Source organism: Trachemys scripta, chromosome 9, assembly GCF_013100865.1.
Source record: "Trachemys scripta elegans isolate TJP31775 chromosome 9, CAS_Tse_1.0, whole genome shotgun sequence".
Taxonomy (NCBI): domain Eukaryota; kingdom Metazoa; phylum Chordata; order Testudines; family Emydidae; genus Trachemys; species Trachemys scripta.
In genome coordinates this window covers 64,254,143-64,277,442 of record NC_048306.1, presented here as the reverse complement: position 1 = coordinate 64,277,442, position 23,300 = coordinate 64,254,143, and the positions used below count along the sequence as shown (strand labels likewise).

General features: G+C 39.6%; 1 protein-coding gene across 1 annotated transcript in view; it reads left to right on the top strand.

Moving 5' to 3' along the window:
* SPSB4 (splA/ryanodine receptor domain and SOCS box containing 4) overlaps positions 1–18,935 on the top strand; it is a 161,949-nt gene extending 143,014 nt beyond the window's left edge. Inside the window, exon 3 of the mRNA XM_034782307.1 lies at positions 17,660–18,935. Within this exon, the coding sequence (XP_034638198.1) occupies positions 17,660–17,787 (128 nt within the window). The 3' untranslated portion in view covers positions 17,788–18,935. The remainder of the gene's footprint in view (positions 1–17,659) is intronic.
* The last annotated feature ends 4,365 nt before the right edge of the window (positions 18,936–23,300 follow it).

Here is a 23,300-nt window from a genome sequence, read left to right as displayed (position 1 = left end):
TAGGGTCTGGGGGCTGCCCGGCAAACCGTGAAGCCGGTAGCACTCGGGCAGCCCTTTCCGCGTGGCTGGGAGTGGGAAGGAGGAGGGGGCGGAGTTAGGGCGGAGAAGGGGCGGAGTTGGGGTGGGGAAATGGGCGGGGCCAGAGGCCTGTGGAGGGTCCTCTTTTTTTTTTTATTTGTTCAATATGGTAACCCTATCCTAAATAGCAAAAGGCACATCCCTGACAGACATCTGTGACAGCACATCCCTGATCCTAAGCACTGAGGCACTAGAGCTTCTAAAAAAAGATGTTTGTAAGATTTTCTTTTTCCTAATCTCTCTCTAGGAAATGGCTGAACTGATTTGGCTGGAAAATTTCCCCCCAAAATGAGTCAAAGGCATATATCCAGCATGTGAAATCTCAGTCTAAACTGTTAATTTGGCATAGTTATAAGCAACTGAAAAAAGGAACTTACAATTGGATGATTTGGGCAACCTTGACTAAAAGCTGTAATACCAGTGCTGCCTATAATATGCAAGCAGATTTATTGCTAAATAGAATGCTTTATGTACATTTCCCATAAAGTAGAGGTTGTGTTTTCCTACTCAACAACAACAAGGAATCCTTAATTTCGTATTAAAGTAACTCAGATTGTGGCAAATACTAAATTACTTGCTAATAAAGATGATGGTATTTAAGAGGAATAAACACTTTGAAGACATGCAAATACAAATAGTATTTATTATCATTTTGATCCCTTTAGTTATTGTGACTGATTTATTAATGCATTACTCCAGTCCTGTGCCAATGAAATTTAATTGAAATCAAAACTGGAATAATGAAGTGATGAATCAAGCTTGTTGTTTGCAAATCTCCCCTGGAGAACATTAGTTTATTTACAAGCATGTTTTAATTTTAAAACTGCTACCAGTTTTTTACTTGGTTTGAGGATATCTGGAGCCTTTAGGTAATTTAAATTTAAATAATTAAGAAAATGTACAACAGAATGATACAAGAAACATGGTCACAATGTTTACCATTCTAAACAGTTCAGCACTGTATATCTAAATTTAATCAGGATGGTCTGAGAGTTCCATTTTTCTACCAGTTTGGCACTAAAAGGAAAACTGCAGTGTACTATAAAAGATACTTTAATCACTAAATCTAATTACAAAGCTGAGTAAATGACTAAAACACGGAAATATAATAAAGAATAATTAACACTTATTCAAAAAACTATCATGATGACAGTTTTATGGGGCAGATTAGGGCTGAAAACATTTTGGTTATAAGCAATAGAAGCCTGGGTGCTTGGGTAGATATTTATTATTTATTTCTAGTATGGTAGCACATAGGAACTTGAGTGAAGAATGAGGTCCTTATTATGCTATTCCCTGAACAGACAAAGATGACAGTCCTGCCCCAGAGATAGTCACAATTTAGGTGTCAGAATGACAGAATAGACACATGAATGGGGCATGGTGGAAGGGTGACGTAACAAAATGAGCAGCGTTTACCTGGAAAATGGCTAAGGTAAATGGTTTTTTAATTGTTTTTAATTGTTTAATTTAATGGTTGGTTTAACAAAAAAATAGAATGATCTTTAAACCAACTTTGAAACACTTATAATTTTGACCTCAATTTTCTCATTGTTCCTCTGTCTCATGAGAGTGGGCCGCCTGTTGAGAAGCATAATGCTGTATTATTAAGAAGGCAGTCCTCACTGGCTCCCTTCAAGGAATGGAGATACTGAAAGAGTGATTTCTAAAAACTGTTCTGAAAATTTCTTTTAAAAACCAAATAAACAACATATCCTCCTTTCATCCCATCTACCTACCAGTTGTCTACTTTTCATACCACTTATCTGTCTATGTTATAGCACAGGGGTCGGCAACCTTTCAGAAGTGGTGTGCCGAGTCTGCATTTATACACTCTAATTTAAGGCTTCACATGCCAGTAATACATTTTAACGCTTTTTAGAAGTTGTCTCTATAAGTCTATATATTATATAACCAAACTACTGTTATATGTAAAGTAAACAAGGTTTTCAAAATGTTTCAGAAGCTAAATTAAAATGCATATCTTATCAGTTTAGTGTGATCCTTGCCCTTGCTTTTTCTTGCTGAGTTTTCCAATGTTTGGCACGTATTTGTATACTTTAAGCTGCACACAGGCTTCTGAATGATCAGTTGTTAACTGGCTGGCAGGAGGTCAGCGGCTGGAACCCCAGCAGCTGAGGTGGGTGGAGCTGGCGGCTAGTAGGGCTGAGCAGGGCTGGAGGCCTGGACCCTGTCTGGCAGGGGGCCTGCGCTGGAACTCCAACCGGAAGCAAGGTGAGTGGGGCTGCAGCGGGGACCCCGGCTGGTAAGAGGCCAGCAGCTGGAACCCCAGAGCAAGCAGTGACTGAGCGGCTCAGCCCGCCGCCGCTCTGGGGTTCTGGCGCCAGCTCCTGCCAGCTGAGGTCTCAGCTCACTGCCTGCCAGCTTGGGGTTCCTTCACCTAGGCCAGCAGTGGGTGCTGAGTGGGACTGGCGGTGGGACCCTGACTGGCAGGAGCCAGCAGCGGAAACCCCAGAACGGCGGTGGGCTGAGCCGCTCAGCCTGCCACTGCGTGCCATCAAAAATTGGCTCGCATGCCACCTTTGGCATACATTGCCGACCCTTGTTATAGCAAATCGCAACCATGTTTAAATCTCATAAGATTCTTCTAAAACCAACTAAAAGTTCTGAGTGACTGCTCAGTAAATTCCAAATCGTTCAGTGAACTCCACATAGTCTTAAAAGTCTTGCCACAAGGAGACCTTGTATGATAAGGTACTACAACTTCTGTATTTAGCATTACGTGTGTTGAACCTTTGAGGAAACATGAAATAACCTGACTTTATTTTATGAGGATAGAATTCTTGACAAAATTGCACCCTTGAGATACAGGAGAATTTGTTTGTCAGAACTAAAAGTTGTCTTGAACTTTAATAGATCAAAGGAAACTGAAGTTTATTACAAATTTTAATCGTCTTTCATGCTGTAAGCCACCAGGGCTTCTCTGCTGCTGCAGATAAGTACGGCTGTACTGGAAAAGTACATTTCACTCTTCGATTATTTTTTCTTCAAGAACTCTGACAAATAAGCAACCAAGCATTCCTTTCAAAATAAATAAAGTAGAACATCCAAAATACAGGTTCCCACTTTAGTACCATTCCTGTGAAATTGGATTATAGTGAATTTTTAGATCAGTAATTTGTGCCTTGTGTCATAAAACGTGCAAATTCTATTTCTGTTTCTCTGAACAAATATTGCAATATGAGACTCTTCCCTGGTGTATTGGTCTAGTAGTTTATGTATGTTCTTCAAACCCAGCTGCCTCAAGTTCAGAGACTATATAGGCTTTACCTAAATATGATCCACTTCCTCTGTGTAATTATGTCACTTTCTCTATGTAATTATGTTGATCTTTTATTAAAGCTGTAGGCTTGGTACCCAGTTCTATTAGCATATTGTCTCTTCTTCCCTGTCTCTGGAACGGAGACCAAAAGCTCTTTCCTAAATTATTTCACCAGCTTGATAATGTGAGTGCACATTGCCTGTAAGGTTGTTTGTAAAGCCCAATAAATCTTCAGATGCTGTTTCATATATTCAAAAAGTTTAGAAGTGTTCTGCCTTCTTACTGTTATATACTTGCTTAAAAGGGTTAAAACATGTCAAGTTTATGATGAGGGGAAAGGCAAAGAAAGATGTTATTGCATTCTTGTTCTCAGGCATAAAACAAGCCAGTTTGTGTGCTATTTGTCAAGTATGACTTCTGTTGTAATAGGTATTTGCATTGTTTCATCCCTTAACTTCCATATCTATTACCTTATGTTTGTAAATTCGCCTGTTACACACTGCACAACATTGCCTTTGAACTCTATCTGTTGAAATACTCATACAAACTCTCATCTCTCATATATATATATTGGAACCTCCCTTTGTCATGGCCTGGAAGAATAGAGACTAGATTTAGAGGCGTTAAGCATGCCTCTGACTGTAGAATCCATGAAGTGTATATATGTTAGAGATGGGCCCAAGCTAAAACTCTGAGTCCAACTCCCTTAAACTTTGGAAAAGTTTGAGTCTGGAGGATCCAGTATTTGTGGTTTACCCTGATCTCCAGTGTTTGTGGCTTCATACTTTTCATGTTTGAAACCATCAAGCACTGAGGTTTCCTGCAACAAAATGTCTCTATACATTAAACTTTGTATAATGTCCAATAGCACATTAAGGGCACCAAATATAGCCTTGTGATAATATTAAAAAGTTAATAATGAGAGAAACACAACTAAACTAAAACCTTTCCATCAGAAAACAAAACCTTTCCCAGTTTCTTCTATCTCCCCATCATTCTGCTGGGGATCATATATGTACATGATGTATTTTGCTGTTGCTTGTAACTTGCACTGAGAACCCACTTAGTCTTTTGAGGCAACTGACCTGCTAAAATAATTCATCCCTATCTGCTTTAATTTAGGTGGCTCTCCGTGGTGGATAGTCACGAGGGGCTAAGATACTGTACTGGTTTAGTATTTAATATAATAACAGTTACCCCAAAGGTCCAATGGGTCCCTTGGAATAGCAAATGCATTTAGGGTTTGTTGAAAAATTATATATTTTTTCAATTGAATTATTATAATGTCTGTCTTCTGTTGCCCTGCATTAGGAAGAGTGATAAATTGTTCTCCTTCACAACTTAAATTGCAGCTGGGGAGGCTTAGGTTAGATGTTAACTACTTTGCAGCTAGGAAGTTTTTCCTAAGCACTAGAACAAAGTACTTAGGGAAGTTGTGGAATCTCTGTCATTGGAAGTTTTTAAAAACAGGTTAGACAAACACCTGTCAAGGATGGTCTAGATAATACTTAGGGCTGGTCTACACTGTTTTGTTTCTCTTATCTGGAAACAAGGGGAGCCTCACCATTTGACCATCCAGTTCCTTATGGATGACCAGCAAGTGCTATTTGCATCACTGGTGGGCCTCAGAGCACAGTTCAGGAGTCTTGGTTTATGAGTCTACCACAGACTTCCTTGTGTGACCCTGTGCAAGTTGCAGTGCGGGAAGTCTAGGTTGGATATTAGGAAACACTATTTCACTAGGAGGGTGGTGAAGCACTGGAATGGGTTACCTATGGAGGTGGTAGAATCTCCATCCTTAGAGATTTTTAAGACCCAGCTTGACAAAGCCCTGGCTGGGATGTTTTAGTTCGGTATTGCTCCTGCTTTGAGCAGGGGGTTGGACTAGATGACCTCCTGAGGTCTCTTCCAACCCTAAGCTTCTATGATACTGCTTTCCTACAATACAGGGTTGTTAGGACTGAATTAATATTTGTAAAGTAGCTTTAGTCCTTGAAAAGAAATTGCTACAGCAAGGCATAGTGTAATTATATTGTTAAATGTACAGCCTTCCCCCAAACTGTAGATGATCCATTGACTTAAATTACTGTATTGTGGACACATCATAATTGCCTTGTCTGATACAATATATTCCACCTCAACCTGATAGTGTGACTAGCTTCCTCATAATGGGCATCTGACTGTGGGCAACTGAGACCCTAATGTATGAAAGGACATAAGCCTGTGCTTAAGTCCAATGATTTCAAATCTTTAATCATGTGTATTGTCCGATGATTTCAGTTTAAACACATGCTTAAGTGCTTTCCTGAATAGGGATGCTTTCCTGAATTGGGGTTAAAATCTTATGGTCCATTCCTAAAACTTCTTCCTCATGAAATTACTAGTGTGAGCAAGGGAAATGTCAAGAAGGAGATTGTAGGGTCGGGCTCTTACTCAGTCTCAAAATGACACATACTTTCTAAAAAGTGCTAATGATATGCAGCTAGCTTTAGGGTTTGTATTTCTCTGATCTGCTTTTCAACTGTCTTCCTCTCTTTAAAGTAATGCACATGGGTAAGAATGTCTTTACTGTGGAGACTGTTGCTTCACTGCTGTTTTCTTCAACTGAGTAGTGCTTTTAAATACTACACAGTTTAAAACTTAAATCAGGATTAAATTATTAGTTTTTAAATTTTTCCTCCGCCAAAAAATGAGGTAATGGCCTGGTACCATATTAAACTTTATCTCCCCTGGAAGATAAATGCTAGAGACATTAAAGTGACTATTTTATCAGTTTTAGCTAATAACAAGATCTTGGCATCTGTCACCCATTAGTCTTTTCAAGAAGAAAACACAGTAGCTCCCAGCTGCTTGTATGCGAAGAGACAGGTGGGGGAGCGTGGGATGGGGTGGGGATGCAGGAGTATGTTCTGAGCGGTAACAGAGTTAAGTTCACATTACAAGAGTTGAATGGGTTATAGTGTGTGACTTTTTTGAAGACCACATGTATTAGGAAGGGGATACTAGAATAGAATACTAGGAGAAAAACACTTTAAAGAACCAAAGTCAGATGTGCAAAAGTATGTGTAGAAGAAACATTGACACTGGTGTTTTGTTTAAATTGGACACACATTGACACAGATAAAATTATTCTAAAACACCCAAATTGTATAAAAATGTAGTGTTGTAATATTTTATATAGCTAACTATGTTAGAAGGTAGACTTGGTTACTACATAGCTTACTCACTTCTGCAGAAAAAATATTGACTGCCCTTGTCCTGGCACACACGGCTAACATCTGAGTCCTGTTAGTTGGTAGAGTCATATTTTATTTTTATGACTGATCATAATCTGCATTCCTTAAAAATGTATTTGCAATTTCCTTTCGTTAGAATATAATGGAGAAGTTGCACTGCCTTAACAGGCAATTTAAACAATGCAGTGGGCCACATTTCCCCCTCAATTACATCAGTGCAGCGCAGCTCTAATTGTTTCAGTGGGGTTGTGCCAGTGTAACTGGAAGAATAATTTGGTGCTATATGGCTGTGTGGAAGTAAAACAGTAGTTAATCATGAGAAGGAAGGGTTAAGAGGTATGCTTCTTTCTTGTCTACATATATTTAATTTTATAGTTGAGTGGTAGTTGAAATGTGTGTGAACAAAGTGTTTGCATAAAACCAAATGCAAAGTTGTATGTACAGGAATAAAGAATGCAAAACATACCTACAGAATGGGGGAATGTTGCCTGGAAAGCAGTTTCTCTGAAAAGGATTTTAGGGGTCATAGTGAGCAAGCAACTGAACATGAGCTCCCAGTATGATGCTGTGGCAAGAAGGTTGGGAATCGTGAGCAGGAGTAGAGAGGTGATTTTTACCTCTGCGTATGATATTGGTAAGACTGATACTGGGATATAGTGTCGACTTCTGTTGTCCACACTTCAAAAAGGATGTTGAAAAATTGGACAGGGTACAGAAAAGAGCCACAAAAAGGATTTGCAGGCTGGAGAAAATGCCTGACAGTGAGAGACTTAAAAAACATAGTCTGTTTGGCTTATCAAAAAGAAGATTAAGGTGACTTGATAACAGTGCATGGGGCAAAAATACTGATATTAATGGGCTCTTTATATAGTGGAGAAAGACATAAGAACCAGTGGCTGGAAGCTTAATTAGAAATAAGGCACAAAGTTGTAACAGTGAGGGTAATTAATCAGTGGAACAAATTACTAAGGGAAGTGATGGATTCTCCATCTTTTGATGCTCTCAAATCAAGATGAGATTCTTTTCTGGAGGATTTGCTTTACTCAAACCCAAGTTATTGGGCTCAATACAGGGGTAACTAGGTACAATTTAATCGCCTGTGATGTACAGTTAGGTCAGACTGATGATCTAATAGTACCTTCTGGCCTTAAATTTATTTTTAAAGGTGACTTGCAAATATAATTAAAAATTGGGTGTGTACCCCCCCCCCTTTTTTTTTGTTTCTTTATGATAGCCTGACAACTTTACCAAAAAAAAAAGTGTGAATGAACTGAGGTCAAAACATTTGGCATAAAGGGTATATTTTGACATCATCCATATAAATGTGGAGGTTAATCATGATGGCATTTGAGGAGGGAGAAGAGGACGAGGACAGAAACCTGAGGGATGCTGACAGGTATTTAGCAGGGCTGGGCGAGAGGAGGAATTAATTACATGCATCAAGTTTTGAAAGCAACAGCTCAGAAATCAAGGGCACCAGATATTTTCCTAGTTTTCCAGACTTTGTGCATCAAACTTTCATTAGTTTTGCATTGAGCTATTTCCTTTCTCTCTTTTGAGTAGATCTGTTTAAAATTTTCATATGAAAAATCCAATTTTTTCAGCCAGCTTTCATTTTGTGTTGATTTCTGAGGCCAGGTTGAAAATTGCAGCTTAAAATAAAAAGGCCCTTCATAGATTAATGGTTACTTTTTACTAACGCAAAGTCATACAAGAGTAGACAAGTTGTGTTATTCAAGAAACATTTCACATTATTACATCTTGCAAAATTCTTCATCAAATAAATTGTTTAATTTAGCAAGTTAATTGCACATACTAAATGTGGTTCACTTTTCAGGTGTCACCCAGAACTTCTGTGAATAATAGTATTTTTTGGTGTTCTATGGCTCAGGAGTGCAGTCTTCATTCTTAAAGCATGTTTGTTGGTATAAGGAATTCCTATTACTGTGCCAAACAGTTAATAGACTACAAGTTGCCAAGAATAAATAAGCTTGTCAGTCTCCACTGTGTATATACATGTGATGTGAGAAGAGGTGTTAAATAGGCATCTGTATGTGCGATTAGCCTTGTACCTGTTGTCACATCACATTAAATTACAGTTTAAACAAGGATGATATCTTCCCCACTTGTGTGTACAAGTGTATGGCACTGAATGAGTGGCATAATGATTACTCTCTCCTATCTTGGTGTGTCACTTGCTGGTTGATGTACAGCAGTCTGTAATGAGATGATTGAAAGAAAGGCTTATAAACCGACTTGTAGGTTTTATTGCCTAGGATGAGTGTATTTTAGATACACTTACTGTTTGGGAGGAAGAGTGAAAGGAATATCTTATTTGTATTTATTTTACTTTGTGGCGTCATTAAATTAGTCTCCTTTTTGAATGATGTTGCAAAATTGCGTCTGTCTAATTTGAGCTGTGACATGGAACTGACAAGACAGAAAGAAAAGGGACCAAGTGCTCTGTCTTTCTGAAAAAATACAGTTTTCCCCCATCTGGCAGCTGCTGAAATGATGCTGAAGTGGAGAGCTTTCATAATAATCCTTAATATGAGGAGGAGATGCCCAAAAACACATTTAGAAACATGACAGAACTTTGGAAGCAGGCTCACCGTCATACATTACTGGAATAAGCTGCTGGAGTCTGGAAGGAAACCTTAGGTTTCCTGTGAAAAATTTGCCACATTGCAAATATCTCACTTTGTATTAAATTCCTAACCAGCCCAAGAAACTGAAAGAGCTATTCCTGTGAATCATGTTTTCTTTACAATTTTATATTTCAGCTTAGCAATTCATTTTTTTTAATTGATGGGATATTACTAGCGTTCATAAGCCTCAGTACAGCTGATGCCCACAGAGATTCTGCTTTGAGGGCTTGTATTCTTCCAAGCTCACTACCACAGTTGGCCACTTCAAATGCAGAAAATACACACAAAAGTTATAAACAAAAATGGAAAATTAGTGATTAAATGGTAGGCCTACAAAATGTATTTTAATGTAGCTATAACAACATTCTAAGTACACAGTGTTGTGGGGGAATAACAATTAGTTCCTATCCTTGGAGTAACGCTGTTCTCTTTTCAGGGACAAATTCTTAATGTTCTAAAAGTAAAACTGATTTTCATAGTTGAGTTCTCAAATATTCAGAATACCTCTTTCCTGCTGTCTCCTGCAGTATTCGAAGAGTCACTGTTTAGTATTATTTGTACCACCTCAAGGTCCGTATAGTGCAAAGTGAAATTTTATTTTTAAAACCTTGAATGTTAGTGTTTCAAATATTTTGGGTGTGGATGGTCTGTGTATTTTATAGGTGGAGCACGTAGCAACACACGCAGTTAAGGGTTGTCAAGCATTCTCTTTCTAAAGAGACTATGTTCCTTAACTGTTACCTTTCTGGCTGAAGTTTCTATGTTTACTCCTTGCCCCCCGGTGATTTTTTTTTTTAAAGTAAATTTCATGAAAAACTGTAGTCATGTCTTGAATATGAAAAGAATGAGAAGGGGGAGATGGTGTGGAGGAACTCCTTTTGTCATTAGAAACAGTTATTGGCAGTTGTTTTGAACAGCTCTAGCACTTCAGTGGTTTGGGAATCAGGTTCCTACGCCATTTCCTTCCGTGATGCCAATATAGGAGGCATGGGTGCAGAAAGAATGCCAGAAATGGCACTTTCTTATGCCCTGCAAGATCCTGGCTGCCCTTTTGGCTTCTTTGGGATATTGGTAACTGTCGTATGTTAGAACTGCCCAACTGCTGCTCTGATTTACAGCTGGAAACTTGGCTCTGGATCATGGGCATACAAAGATAAACTATATGCTACTGTAACCCCCAAGGAGATTACCTAGATTCCTGGGGCTCTGTCTGCTGGCAGCTCAGGGAGAGGCACACTGTTCCTGGTAGGGAGGGGGAGCCAAGGCAGACTCGGAGTCTGCCCAGCAACCAATAGGGAGTGACAGGCCCTCCCAGGTTGCTCAGGAAAGGGGAGAAGCCATTTTTTTTGAGACAGTCTGAAGCCAGGCAGGGCAAGGGCTGAATGGGGAGCTGGTGAGTCCCAGGCCTGCATACAGGGTTCCCCCTGAGAACTGGCCTCTAGGGACCTGAAAGCAAGATCCCTCAGCTGGGCTTTTCCCGCTCCACTGATGACCACAAGTTTGTAGAGTTTTGCTGGGAAACTTCCCCAGCCAGGCTGAGTTAGCCCTCCAGCACCCTAGGTGAGACCCGTCACCACATGGTTAGCTCTACTCTGGCTGCTAGTCCAGGGCTGCTGCCTGCTGTGAGTGTGTCTGGACGCTGGGGTAGGAGAATACAGTTTGGATCTTAGTATAGTTGTGTAATCTGCACCTTGAGTCCTGCACCCCTTTGTGGTGAGGGGAAATCCTGGAAACAGAAGCCTGCCAGAAGAGGATCCCTGCCAGCTGGGATCAGCCCCTCTGCAGTGACCAAGGCATCCAGAGTCCTCTCTGAACCTGAGGATCATTCATGGAGTTTGTGAGTGCACCACTGCGGAGAAGATATTGTAGTCATAGGTCATCAAGGGCCCCAACAAAGTACGCATACCAACGGGACACTGATCTTACATTGCTACATCCAGTCACATGACTGGGGAAAACCACAGGTATTATCAGTGTTGGCACTGGTGACCCTAAGAATAGTGTTTTATCCTGTTCTGTTACATTTGTCTGCTGTTTAATATAATTACTGTGTTGAATATATTGTATGTATTTGTATTATTTCTTTGGAGTCTCCAACCAGCTGGCAAGTATATGGGGATTATCCTGTGGTTAGAATTTTCCTCCCAAAGTGCCCTGGTGACCCTGCCAGGAAGGAGTGAGGGGGGTGGAGGCACCGCCAAATAAATTCATAGGGAAAAATAAAGAAGATACACCCTCCTGAGTGGGTGGCGGGATTCAGAAGAACCCAGACCTGTCCATCAAAACCTGTAAGCAGATTGGCATTAAAGAAGGTAACCAGGTGGATAGGGGACGCTACACTACCTATTATATATAATACACTAACACTCAAGGTTGCCCCACAAGTTTCTCAGCCAGACCCAAGAATCTAGCCCAAAGTCCTTAATTGCATGATTTTATAGTATTATTTTGCCAAAGGACGCCTGCATCATTCAGTGTGCAGTTTGGACAACAAATGAGGCAGTAATTTAGACAGAGTTCTTACCTTATAATATGCAGTTAAAGCTAGTTCTCATCCTTTGAACCACATGATGTTGCCAATTTATAATCTGTGATTTTTACCATCATTCCTAGTTCTGAGCATTTTTACATTTATCACATTTAAAACTGCTTTAAAAGCCTTTAAGAGGCATTTTTAAAAATAATAATTTTTGATAGTTTAGGGCCATTGCACAGCTGGAAAATTTTCGTGTTTTTATTTTTTCTTTAAATAACTTTTTTTTTTTTGAGTTTAGAGTAAAACTTTTTAAAAACATTTTAGACCTAACCTGCAGAACTGATGTAGACTGAAACAAGAAGACAAAATATTTCAGATTTCATGTTATACGAACATGTTTAATACTTGAAGTTTGGCAACTGCTGCAAACACTTGAGGGCATTTTCTTATTACTATTTAGTAATTGAACTTTTAGAGCCCATGTAGGATTTAGTGAGAGAGGAGATATAGAAGCGGAAGGGACCTCGAAAGGGCATCTAGTCCAGTCCCCTGCACTCCAACCTGCTCTTAAAAATCCCCTATGATGGAGATTCCACATCCTCCCTAGGCAATTTATTCCAATGCTTAACCACTCTGACAGTTAGGAAGTTTTCCCTAATGTCCAACCTAAACCGTCCTTGCTGCAATTTAAGTCCATTGATTCTTGTCCTATCCTCTGCGGTTAAGAACAATTTTCCTCCCTTCTCCTTGTAACAACCTTTTATGTATTGTTATCTTGTCCCCTCTGTCTTCTCTTCTCCAGACTAAACAAACCCAATTTTTTCAATCTTCTCTCAAAAGTGATGTTTTCTAGACCTTTAATAATTTTTGTTGCTCTTCTCTGGACCGTCTCCAATTTGTCCACATCTTTCCAGAAATGTGGCACCCAGAACTGGACACAATACTCCAGTTGAGGCCTAATCAGCATGGAGTAGAGCAGAAGAATTACTTCTCGTGTCTTGCTTACAATACATCCCAGAATGTTTGCTTTTTTTGCAGCAGCGTTACACTGTTGGCTCATATTTAGCTTGTGAACCACTATGACCCCTAGATCCCTTTCTGCAGTACTCCTTCCTAGACAGTCACTTCTCATTTTGTACATGTGCAACTGATTGTTCCTTCCTAAGTGGAGTACTTTGCATTTGTCCTTATTGAATTTCATCCTATTTACTTCAGACCATTTCTCCAGTTTGTCCAGATCATTTTGAATTTTAATCCTACCCCCCAAGCACTTGCAACCCTTCCCAGGTTGGTATCGTCTGCAAACTTTATAAGTGTACTCTCTATGCCATTGCCTAAATCATTGATTAAGATATTGAACAGAACCGGACCCAGAACGGATCTCCGTGGGACCCCACTCGTTATGCCCTTCCAGCATGACTGTTAACCACTGATTACTACTCCCTGGGAACAATTTTCCAACCAGTTTTGCACCCATCTTATAGTAGCTCCATCTAGGTTGTATTTCCCTAGTTTGTTTATGAGAAGATCATGCGAGACAGTATCAAAAGCCTTACTGAAGTCAAGATATACCACATCTGCCGCTTCCCCCCTATCCACAAGGCTTGTTACCCTGTCAAAGAAAGCTATCGGGTTGGTTTGACACGATTTGTTCTTGACAAATCCATTCTGACTGTTATTTATCACCTTATTATCTTCCAGGTGTTTGCAAATTGATTGCTTAATTATTTGCTCCATTATCTTTCTGGGTACAGAAGTTAAGCTGATTGGTCTGTAATTCCCCAGGTTGTCCTTATTTCCCTTTTTATAGATGGGCACTATATTTGCCCTTTTCCAGTCTTCTGGAATCTCTCCCGTCTTCCATGATTTTTCAAAGATAATTGCTAATGGCTCAGATATCTCCTCAGTCAGCTACTTGAGTATTCTAGGATGTATTTAATCAGGCCCTGTCTTTTGACTTGTTTTTTCCCTATTTTAGACTCGGATCCTACCTCATTTTCACTGGCATTCATTATGTTAGACATCCAATCGCCACCAACCCTCTTGGTGAAAACCGAAACAAAGAAGTCATTAAGCACCTCTGCTATTTCCACATTTTCTGTTATTGTCTTCCCCCCCATTGAATAATGGGCCTACTCTGTCCTTGGTCTTCCTCTTGCTTCTAACGTATTTGTAGAATGTTTTCTTGTTTCCTTTTATGTCCCTAGCTAGTTTGATCTCATTTTGTGCCTTGGCTTTTCTAATTTTGTCCCTACATTCTTGTGTTATTTGTTTATATTCATCCTTTGTAATTTGACCAAGTTTCCACTTTTTGTAGGACTTTTTTGAGTTTTAGATCACTAAAGATCTCCTGGTTAAGCCAGGGAGGTCTCTTGCCATACTTCCTATCTTTCCTACGCAGTGGGATAGTTTGCTCTTGTGCCCTTAATAATGTCTCTCTGAAAAACTGCCAACTGTCTTCAATTGTTTTCCCCTTAAACTTGTTTCCCATTGGATTTTACCTACCAACTCCCTGAGTTTGCTAAAGTCTGCCTTCTTGAAATCCATTGTCTTTATTGTGCTGTTCTCCCTCCTACCATTCCTTAGAATCATGAACTCTACCATTTCATGATCACTTTTACACAAGTTGCCTTCCACTTTCAAATTATCATCCAGTTCTTTCCTATTTGTCAAAATCAGATCTAGAACAGCTTCCCCCCTAGTATCTTTCTCCACCTTCTGGAATAAAAAATTGTCTCCAATACATTCCAAGAACTTGTCGGATAATCTGTGTCCTGCTGTGTTATTTTCCCAACAGGTGTCTGGGTAGTTGAAGTCCCCCATCACCACCGAGTTCTGTGCTTTAGATGATTTTGTTAGTTGTTTAAAAAAAACATCCATTCTTCTTCCTGGTTTGGTGGTCTGTAGTAGACCCCTACCATTACATCACCCTTGTTTTTTACCCTTTTTATCCTTACCCAGAGACTTTCAACAAGTCTGTCGCTTATTTCTATCTCAACCTCAGTCCAAGTATATTAATTTTTAATATATAAGGCAACATGCCTCCCTTTTCCCCCCGGTCTGTCCTTCCTGAGCATGCTTTATCCTTCTATACCAATATTCCAGTCATGCATATTATCCCACCAAGTCTCTGTGATGCCAACTATATCATAGTTGTGTTTATTTACTATTATTTCGAGTTCTTCCTGCTTATTCCCCATCTAGTATACAGTATACAGACATCTAAGATACTGATTTGATTTCCCCCTCCCCCAGTTCTGGCTTCTTTCCTTTTATTTCTGTTATAACAGCCCATGCTCCACCCAAATTCCGACCCCCTCCCAGGTCTCCATGTTTTTGACTTACCTCTGGGCTCTGGTCACCTGCCCCCGTATTTAGCATGTGAAGCTGGAGAAATATTTTATGCCTTTAATTTAATTTAATTTATTTTTATATATATATATATATATATATATATATATATATATATAAGATTTTAAAGTTTTGAATTAACTCCATGACTGGTTAATTACTTACATTTATTTGCAAATTTTGGCTGTAAAATAGTAAAGTCTTAGCACCATGTGGTCACTCAAGAACTTGTAATATCATTGAGCTTCAGTCATTGTCATCTTTTTGAAATAAAATAAAAGATGCCTGGAAGATTAACAGCAAACTACTGCAGTTCAGGATGTAGTGTCTGGAGTGTCTACTGTATTATTCCTCAAGTCCTGTAATCTATCTATGTCTCTCTCTTCCCCTCCCCCCATTTCATAATCACTAAGCCTTGTTAATGAATTAAACAACTCCATCCCCTAGGAGTTATGTTCCTAGTTGTATGTAAAAGAAACTTGAGATATCACAGATTTGCATTGCTGAATTTGGGGGAGGGGTGTTTGTGTATTTTCTCTAGTAGCCACCAGTCATAACCTATCCAATGTGGTTGAGGTGATGGTAGGGATAAAAAAACTTTAAAATCTTTTGAACAGTGTTTTCTGAGAATGTTTGTTTCAAAAAGTTTCACTACTGGGCACACTAGACAAAGAGATTGGATTCATCATTGGACTTTGTGGGCCATATTTTCTGCTGGTCTAAATGAGTGAAACTCCATGATATCAGTGGAGCTGCACCAGCAGTGGATTTGACCCACTGAGTGTATATAAAACTAATGCTTAAAACTTGTGTATCTTTTGTTTTGTAATTGATTTTTCTGAATGTAGGTAACTTTTGCAAACCATGCTGCAGTTCAATGGTTTAAATCAGTGTTTCTCAATCACCAGTTCGTGGACTGGCGCCGGTCCCTGAGATCTCCCTGACACAGTTTAGGAAGGTAGCAAGTTGTTCACTGGTATCAAAAAGGTTAAGAAACACTGGTTTAAATAATATATTACACACGTAATACAAACATAAAAAACTTACTAAAAAGAATTTAACATACAGTAACAAATGCTTGTAGGCTGAATGATATGGCACCAGTCTGGTTTCCAGAGAAGTTAAAGTAGAATCGCCAGAGTTACGAACTGACCAGTCAATCACACACATCATTTGGAACCTGAAGAACACAATCAGGCAGCAGCAGAGATAAGACCAAAAAAAAAAGCAAATACAGTACAGTACTGTGTTAAACGTAAACTACTAAAAAAGAGAGAGCATTTTTCTTCTTGATAGTAAAGTTTCAAAGCTGTATTAAGTCAATGTTAAGTTATAAACTTTTGAAAGAACAACCACAACGTTTTGTTCAGAGTTACGAACATTTCAGAATTACGAACATTCCCGAGTTCTACTGTAACTCACTTTGTTCCTCTATGGAAGTGTTTCAGTTTCCAGGCAGATATAGAAACGTGGTTTTAAAAGGCTGTTATTGCTGTTTTTGTTCAATAGTATTGAAGAACTTCATGTAGTTTCAAGAATTTAGGAGTGTGTTTACAAGCATCTAAATCCATTCAGGTGCAGTTGCTATAGTTGTTGTTTAGTCATAACTCTTGGCAGAGATTTGGTGGTCTCTGTGAAATTCATTGGTGATCTTAATCCAGTTCCTCTCAGATCAATATACTCATCAGGAGGGCTACCATCACAATAGGTATCATGTTGTTGGTGTAGACAGAAGTGTTTAATGGTTTGAATGGATACAGCGGCTGAATTATATACTTGCGTATCCATGTGATTCTTGTAGGTCAGGATAATGTGTGCTGATGGAGTAGCTTGGGGAGCTTGTATATCATTGCTCTTGGATTTTCAGTTTTCAGTGCTGCCAATAAGCACATAATTCAGATTTAGAAAAGTAAAATCAGAACCTTCCAGATGGGCATTTTTTCTATAAGAATCTGTCAACTGAAAGAAACTTGTTTATTTGTGGGGAAAAATAATATATAAAAACAATGAAATTTCCTGTTTTTACTTTCAGTAACCCCTAGAAAGAAAGGCTAGGCACGATTTGTAGGGCCAAGCTAGGTTTGCTGAGAAGTGCATTTAGCCTTAAGAGACCCCTTACTGTCCCTAAAACGGGAAGGGAGTTGGTATATAAAAGTTAGGAGCTATTAGTTTAGTTGTGCAGAAAGTTGTGTTATTAACAGATTATAAGATCTTGCATTATTATTGGAAATCCTGAACTCTTGTGTAACAACACTAGCCCCCACTATTGCTATAACTTTAGCAATACTGGGATAGTGCTGGATTACTAGCTCATATTTTAGAGAGTCAAATACTGAGCTGAAAACCTTATGCTTGTTTTACTATATATGTAATGTGATAAAATGTTGACACTGCTGCTTCATAAATCAGTATCACTTGTATATATTTTTCAAGTTTGTGAAAATTTTACCACTAATTGTTACCCTTTGCCAAGCATCATCTTTTTTTGTTCCTGAAAATGTTGATGTCCATTTTCTTCTTTAATAATAAATAAAATGTTGATTTCAAAATATTAATCCTATATTATTTTTTCTTCCATTTTTTTCAGCGGAACCCCTGCCTTTAATGGACTTGTGCCGAAGATCAATTCGCTTTGCTCTTGGCAGAGATCGCCTGCATGACATAGAATCTCTACCTTTGCCCCAGTCTCTGAAAAATTATTTACAGTATCAATAAGAAGTCTTAGAACCCTTTTTCTGGCCTCACGTTGGACTAAATCAATGCAAATAGCAGAAATTATTGTTTACATCAAAATAGAAATCTTTGTGGTGGACACTTGAGTGTTATTTAAGTTTTAATATATGTATTTTTTTTTCTGAATCAACTGAAGCAGAACAAACTGGGGAATACTAACGTACACAAAAAACATCAATTTGATCTAGATTCACAAATTATCTGTTGCCTATAGGACAGTATCCAAGATTGAATTCTCCCAGTCAGATCCTTAGCTGGCACTTATTGGCTTAGCTCCATTGACTTCCGGTAGACACCAGCTGAAAATCTGGCCCCTAAGAGTTATCCTTATGCAGAATAGCATCCTTTGAATAATGTGGTTACTAGTGATAGAAATAACATTGTGTTAAGTTAACAATAATGTCTAAATCTTAAAATTTGATGTTCAGAGGTGCTGAGTAATCATTTTATCTGGAGTCTTGAATACTTAGCCCTTAATGTGTTAGAGGACTTATCATGTCTAAAATATATGAAGTAAGTCATTATATAGAACACCATTGCTGGATTTAAAGGTACATGAGAAAAATTGTTCCTGAAGAGTGGAAGGTCAACTAAATTGGATATAGTAATAAAGTCATTGCAGTCCAATGTTTTCAAGACCAAATTTCATTCCTCCAAAGTTTTGCATAGTTTATAACAACAAAGCTGTTCACTATCTTGAGATTTTAGGATATTCACATTTTAAGAAGCCTGTCACTTTTTTATTTGAACAAATTTATTTTTTTTTGCGTTATACCAACTCTAAATACTTCTGCTCTCTTTTTAATGTATGTGTGATATATTGTTTATTTATCTGTTTAACGTCTGTGGAGTCCTCATTTAACTGTTTCCATCTTGGAAGGAGTGATTTACTTCCCCCAAACCCCAGATGTATACATTTTTCAGGCTCAACCTGTTTGTAAAGATGCTGCTTTCTACTTGCATTTCTTATGTTTCAAGTTATCTGCCTGATCAGTTATCTAGTTTTTAAACTGGAAGTTGTTGTAATGGCAGGATGTTGACTGTTGAGACTTAACTGCCTTCAGCATATTTTAATGTGAATTTACTGATGAATGAGGAGAAAATTTCTAATAAAGTCTACTGTCCAAAATTAAAACAGTCTCTCCTTTCATTAACTATTAGATATACTTAACAGCGGCAATACATTCTGAGTTGAAGTTCAGTTTCTGTCGCACTTACACTGCTGCTCTGTGTGGTGTTTCTATGGCAGTGGTGTGGGTGGGGTAGAAAGGGAGAGGGACTCATCTGTCTTAGCAGTGCCAGTGCCCTGCTGCTAACATGTCCTACCTAATCGCTGTGAGTTTGTCAGCACCGAGATCAGTTGTATACTATATTGCAATGTCTTGCAGAGGGGGAGGCTGCGAATTACAAAACTTGTTATATCTCTTACTTTTTGCTTTGTTCAAGCCTTTTGCCTAACTATTCCTTTGTTCTATCCTTTCCTGCTCGTATCTTAATGTCTTCTTCCATTGCTGCTCATTGTTCTTGAAAAAGTCTTCCAGTTGTGTGCCCCAGTCAGCCTCGCTCTTCAAAGCAGAAACTTTCCATGAAATCTTGTAATCCTAATTCCCCAAAATATCATAAATTTTTTTGTTATATTCTTTCAAATTTGTATCCCATCTGATGTATGATCTATGGAAAATCATGCTTCTCAAAAAGCAGCGACTGCTCCTCCCTTGTTAACTACAGAATATCCTTCCTTTCCTGTAGCTCATCCCACCATGTCTAATGCTATATTCTTGTGTTTTTAACCAGTTTAAATTGCAAGAATCACAGGACCCCTTTAAAATGCTGTGTATACCTATGGTACTATGTAAATAATGTTATCGTTTGAGGACAAGGGGAGGCAAACACAATAACTTTAGAATGATGCAGAGTGACTGGAAGACCTTGTGCAGCAGTGAAGAACATCTCAGGTGAGCACTTCAAAAAAAAAAAAAAAAAAAAAAAAATCAGTGCCTTGTCCTTTAGCCTCATTGTTCACATTCCTTTTAATGACTGTGCCTACGCACAACTGTTACATTTTGGATGTTATCTTTCAATACCATTTTGTACCCTGACCCATGCTTGATAGTCTTTTGTCAATGCAAAAGTTAATTGTGTGACATAAACTAATGCCCATTGGGAACACAACTGAAACAAATCAATAGCAAATCTCCCCTTACACTCTGTCCATTAACCCAATTATTATACAACTTGGATTTGGACTTTCAGTAGAGGAATGTTCAATTACCATTCCCCCAAAATGTTAGGGAGGGAAAGTGTGAAATTAATAATCATGGAGGTATAACAGCAGCACATATCAGAAAGCAGATTTGATTATGTAAAAAAACCAGTTTCAGTATTTTAAAGTGATAAAATATTTTACAAGCACATTGATTTTAGTGTATGATTTTCCATGCAGTGCAGCCTTTTGCCTAACAATAATTTGGTATAGCCTCCCCTGCTCTTATTCAACCCCTGGCCATGGTACCATCTTCAGATAAGTTCTCAGGCTACCTGCAGGAGACCTGAGTTTGCAGGTAGCTTGTGAGATCTCTCCAGGAAGAGAAGCCCTATATCAGATTAATGAATGTGAAGTACTTCCAGCTGTCATCACACTAAAAACCGGCTTTTGTCCCCTTCCAGGAAACTTTATAGCGAAACAAGTGCAGGATATTTATAGTGCTGAGATCAATGCTTACAATCTAAGAAGCCAGAAACACCCACACGTACAAGTGGACAGTAAACATGCAGAAGATGAGCAGGCATCCTGAATGGCATTATTTATACTAACAGCGAGTAAAAAAAAAAAAAAAGAAAACAGGAATTTTTTAAAAGCTATTTAAACATCTCTATTACCAAAAAATCATAAAAAACCTTACAATCCAACATCTCTCAACCCGAAAACAGTCAATGGAGCCACCTTACAGATAGACTAGTCTTTCAATGTGTGTCAACATGGATCCCACTTCATGTGCATAGACCTCTTGTGCAAGATTGGAGTTCTTTGCATAGCAGTGTCTCCTGGTGCTACGCATGCACCTGTGCCGCCTTCTGCTGCCATGTAAGGACATAAAGGACAGAGCAGCTGCATGCCTCACTCAGTTCCTTTGTTCATGGCAGTGAGATGAACCCCGCAAGTGCGCTGGTTGGTTGAGTACCATGGACAGAGATTGCTTCCTACAGGTCCAGGAAATCCTGATACAGACCAAGAGAACATCTACCAGTGTAACATAATCATCTGAATGGTACAGATTATTGATATGAGCAGCCCGATATGGTCTGGACCCATTCCAGGCCTCTATACTGAAGATCCTTGACTTCTTATTTCACTTGAAATAGTCTGGCCTTTCATTTGTCTCCATTAAGATTCACCTCACAGCAATCTCAGCTTGGCATATGCCTATACAGTTATGTTCGATCTCGTCTCGTCCCATGGTGTCAAAGTTTCTCAAAGCGCTATTACACACTTACCCATCTACTCCTGTCTGGGGTCTCAACATCATCCTCCTCATGCTCATGAAGCCACCATTTGAGCTTCTCTCAGAATACTTCTTACATCACCTCTCCATAGTCAGGCTTCCCAGTGGCTATCATGTCAGCCAGGAAGGTGAATGAGCTTCAGACACTTATAGCCGAACCACCTTATTCAATATTCTGTAGCCACACTCAGCACTAGGAGAGAGGAATTGCTCAAACTTAGAGGCAGCCAGAACTTGGCTTTATTTCATTGACATGATCAAACCATTCAGACTGTCATCCTGTCTATTTTTAGCCACAGGCGGATGTTCTAAAGGTCAGGCCATCTCATCACAAAGAATATTGAAAAGGACAACACAATATATTTCACTGTGCTATTAGCTGGCTGGTGTATCTCTCCCACCAAACTTCAGGGCTCACTCTGGTTCAGGAATGTGCCAATATCAGAAATCTGTAAAGATTATTACCTGCAATAACTGGTTCTTCGAGATGTTGTAATGAGTATGGATCCCATGATATACCTCCATCCCAACTTTTTGGAGTTCCTAGCTACCACAGCAATTTGAATTGCCAGAGAACTGAGGAAGGGTCATAGTGACTCTGCCCTGCTTCAATGTGAGCACAAGGAGACACAGAGCACATGCAGGGCCGGCTTTAGGACCTGCGGGGCCTGATTCCGCAGTCCGGGTCTTCGGCGGCACTTCGGCAGCGGAGGGTCCGCTCCGCGTCTTCCACGGAACTGAAGGACCCCCCGCCTCCAAAGACCCCAGAGCTTTCCCCCCCCCTCCCCCCGCCACTGCCGAAATGCCACCGGAGCGAACCGCCGCCGGGTGAGCCTAAAGCGTGGGGCCCTCTTAGGCGCGGGGCCCTCTTATCCGTGGGGCCCAATTCCGGGGAATCGGCCTAAAGCCAGCCCTGAACATATGCACTGCTGTGACAGACACTTCTGTTCAAAAAAATCTCCTGTGAGGCATATGCACAGCTACAGTGAGATCCACACTGATTACAACCTCTTGAAGAACCTCAGTTGCTACCGAGTAAGTAACCGTTCTTTCTAATACCTCATTTATTCATTTGGACTAGCAAATACTCTTCGAACCTTCTCTTCCCTTTCTCCCCGCTCCCATTGTCTTGGACATAAGTACACAAAAGTTTGCCAGCTTACCTTCATTGAGCCCCTTGCCATAGGTTAAGGGACTCCAGTGAGGGGGTAGGAGAGAGAGTCTTCAGAGCAGTAATAGAAAGATTTCTTGGCACCCACTGAGTCTGTGTCAGGGTGAAGCTGTGACATCTCTAAACTGCTGTTGAATGTTATCCAGATCACCTACTGTAATATAAACAATCACATGCTGTTTACTAACACCTGGATGAGGCAAGGGCCCAGGTATTTCTTAGGAGGGAAGGGTCAGGCCTCCCTTTGTCTTAATGCGGTGGCAGCCATATTGTATAACACGTTGGGATTAAACCAGGGATCTCCAGAGCTAAAAGCATGGCCCTGCTGGATCTAAGGAACCAGGTCCTGAAGCTGAGAGCTGTAACAGACTTTCACTCATTGTGGTTTGGGCACAGAGGGGGACTCGTAACACAAACTGACCAGTGGGTTATACTAAGGAGGATTGCTCCTCCTCTCTTGGTCTCTGGTCCTCTTTCCTGGCACTTCCATGAAGTCCTCTCAAAGTGTACAGGGCTTAAGATCCCTTGTGTCAGCACCATGCACTGGAACTTGCAGACTGATACATTGAGGACTCTGACTGAACCTTCTCAGCTTCCCTCTGATACTCCCTAACTTTAATAAAACGAAGAACAGGAGTACTTGTGGCACCTTAGAGACTAACAAATTTATTAGAGCATAAGCTTTCGTGGACTACAGCCCACTTCTTCGGATGCATACATTCTATATGCATCCGAAGAAGTGGGCTATAGTCCACGAAAGCTTATGCTCTAATAAATTTGTTAGTCTCTAAGGTGCCACAAGTACTCCTGTTCTTCTTTTT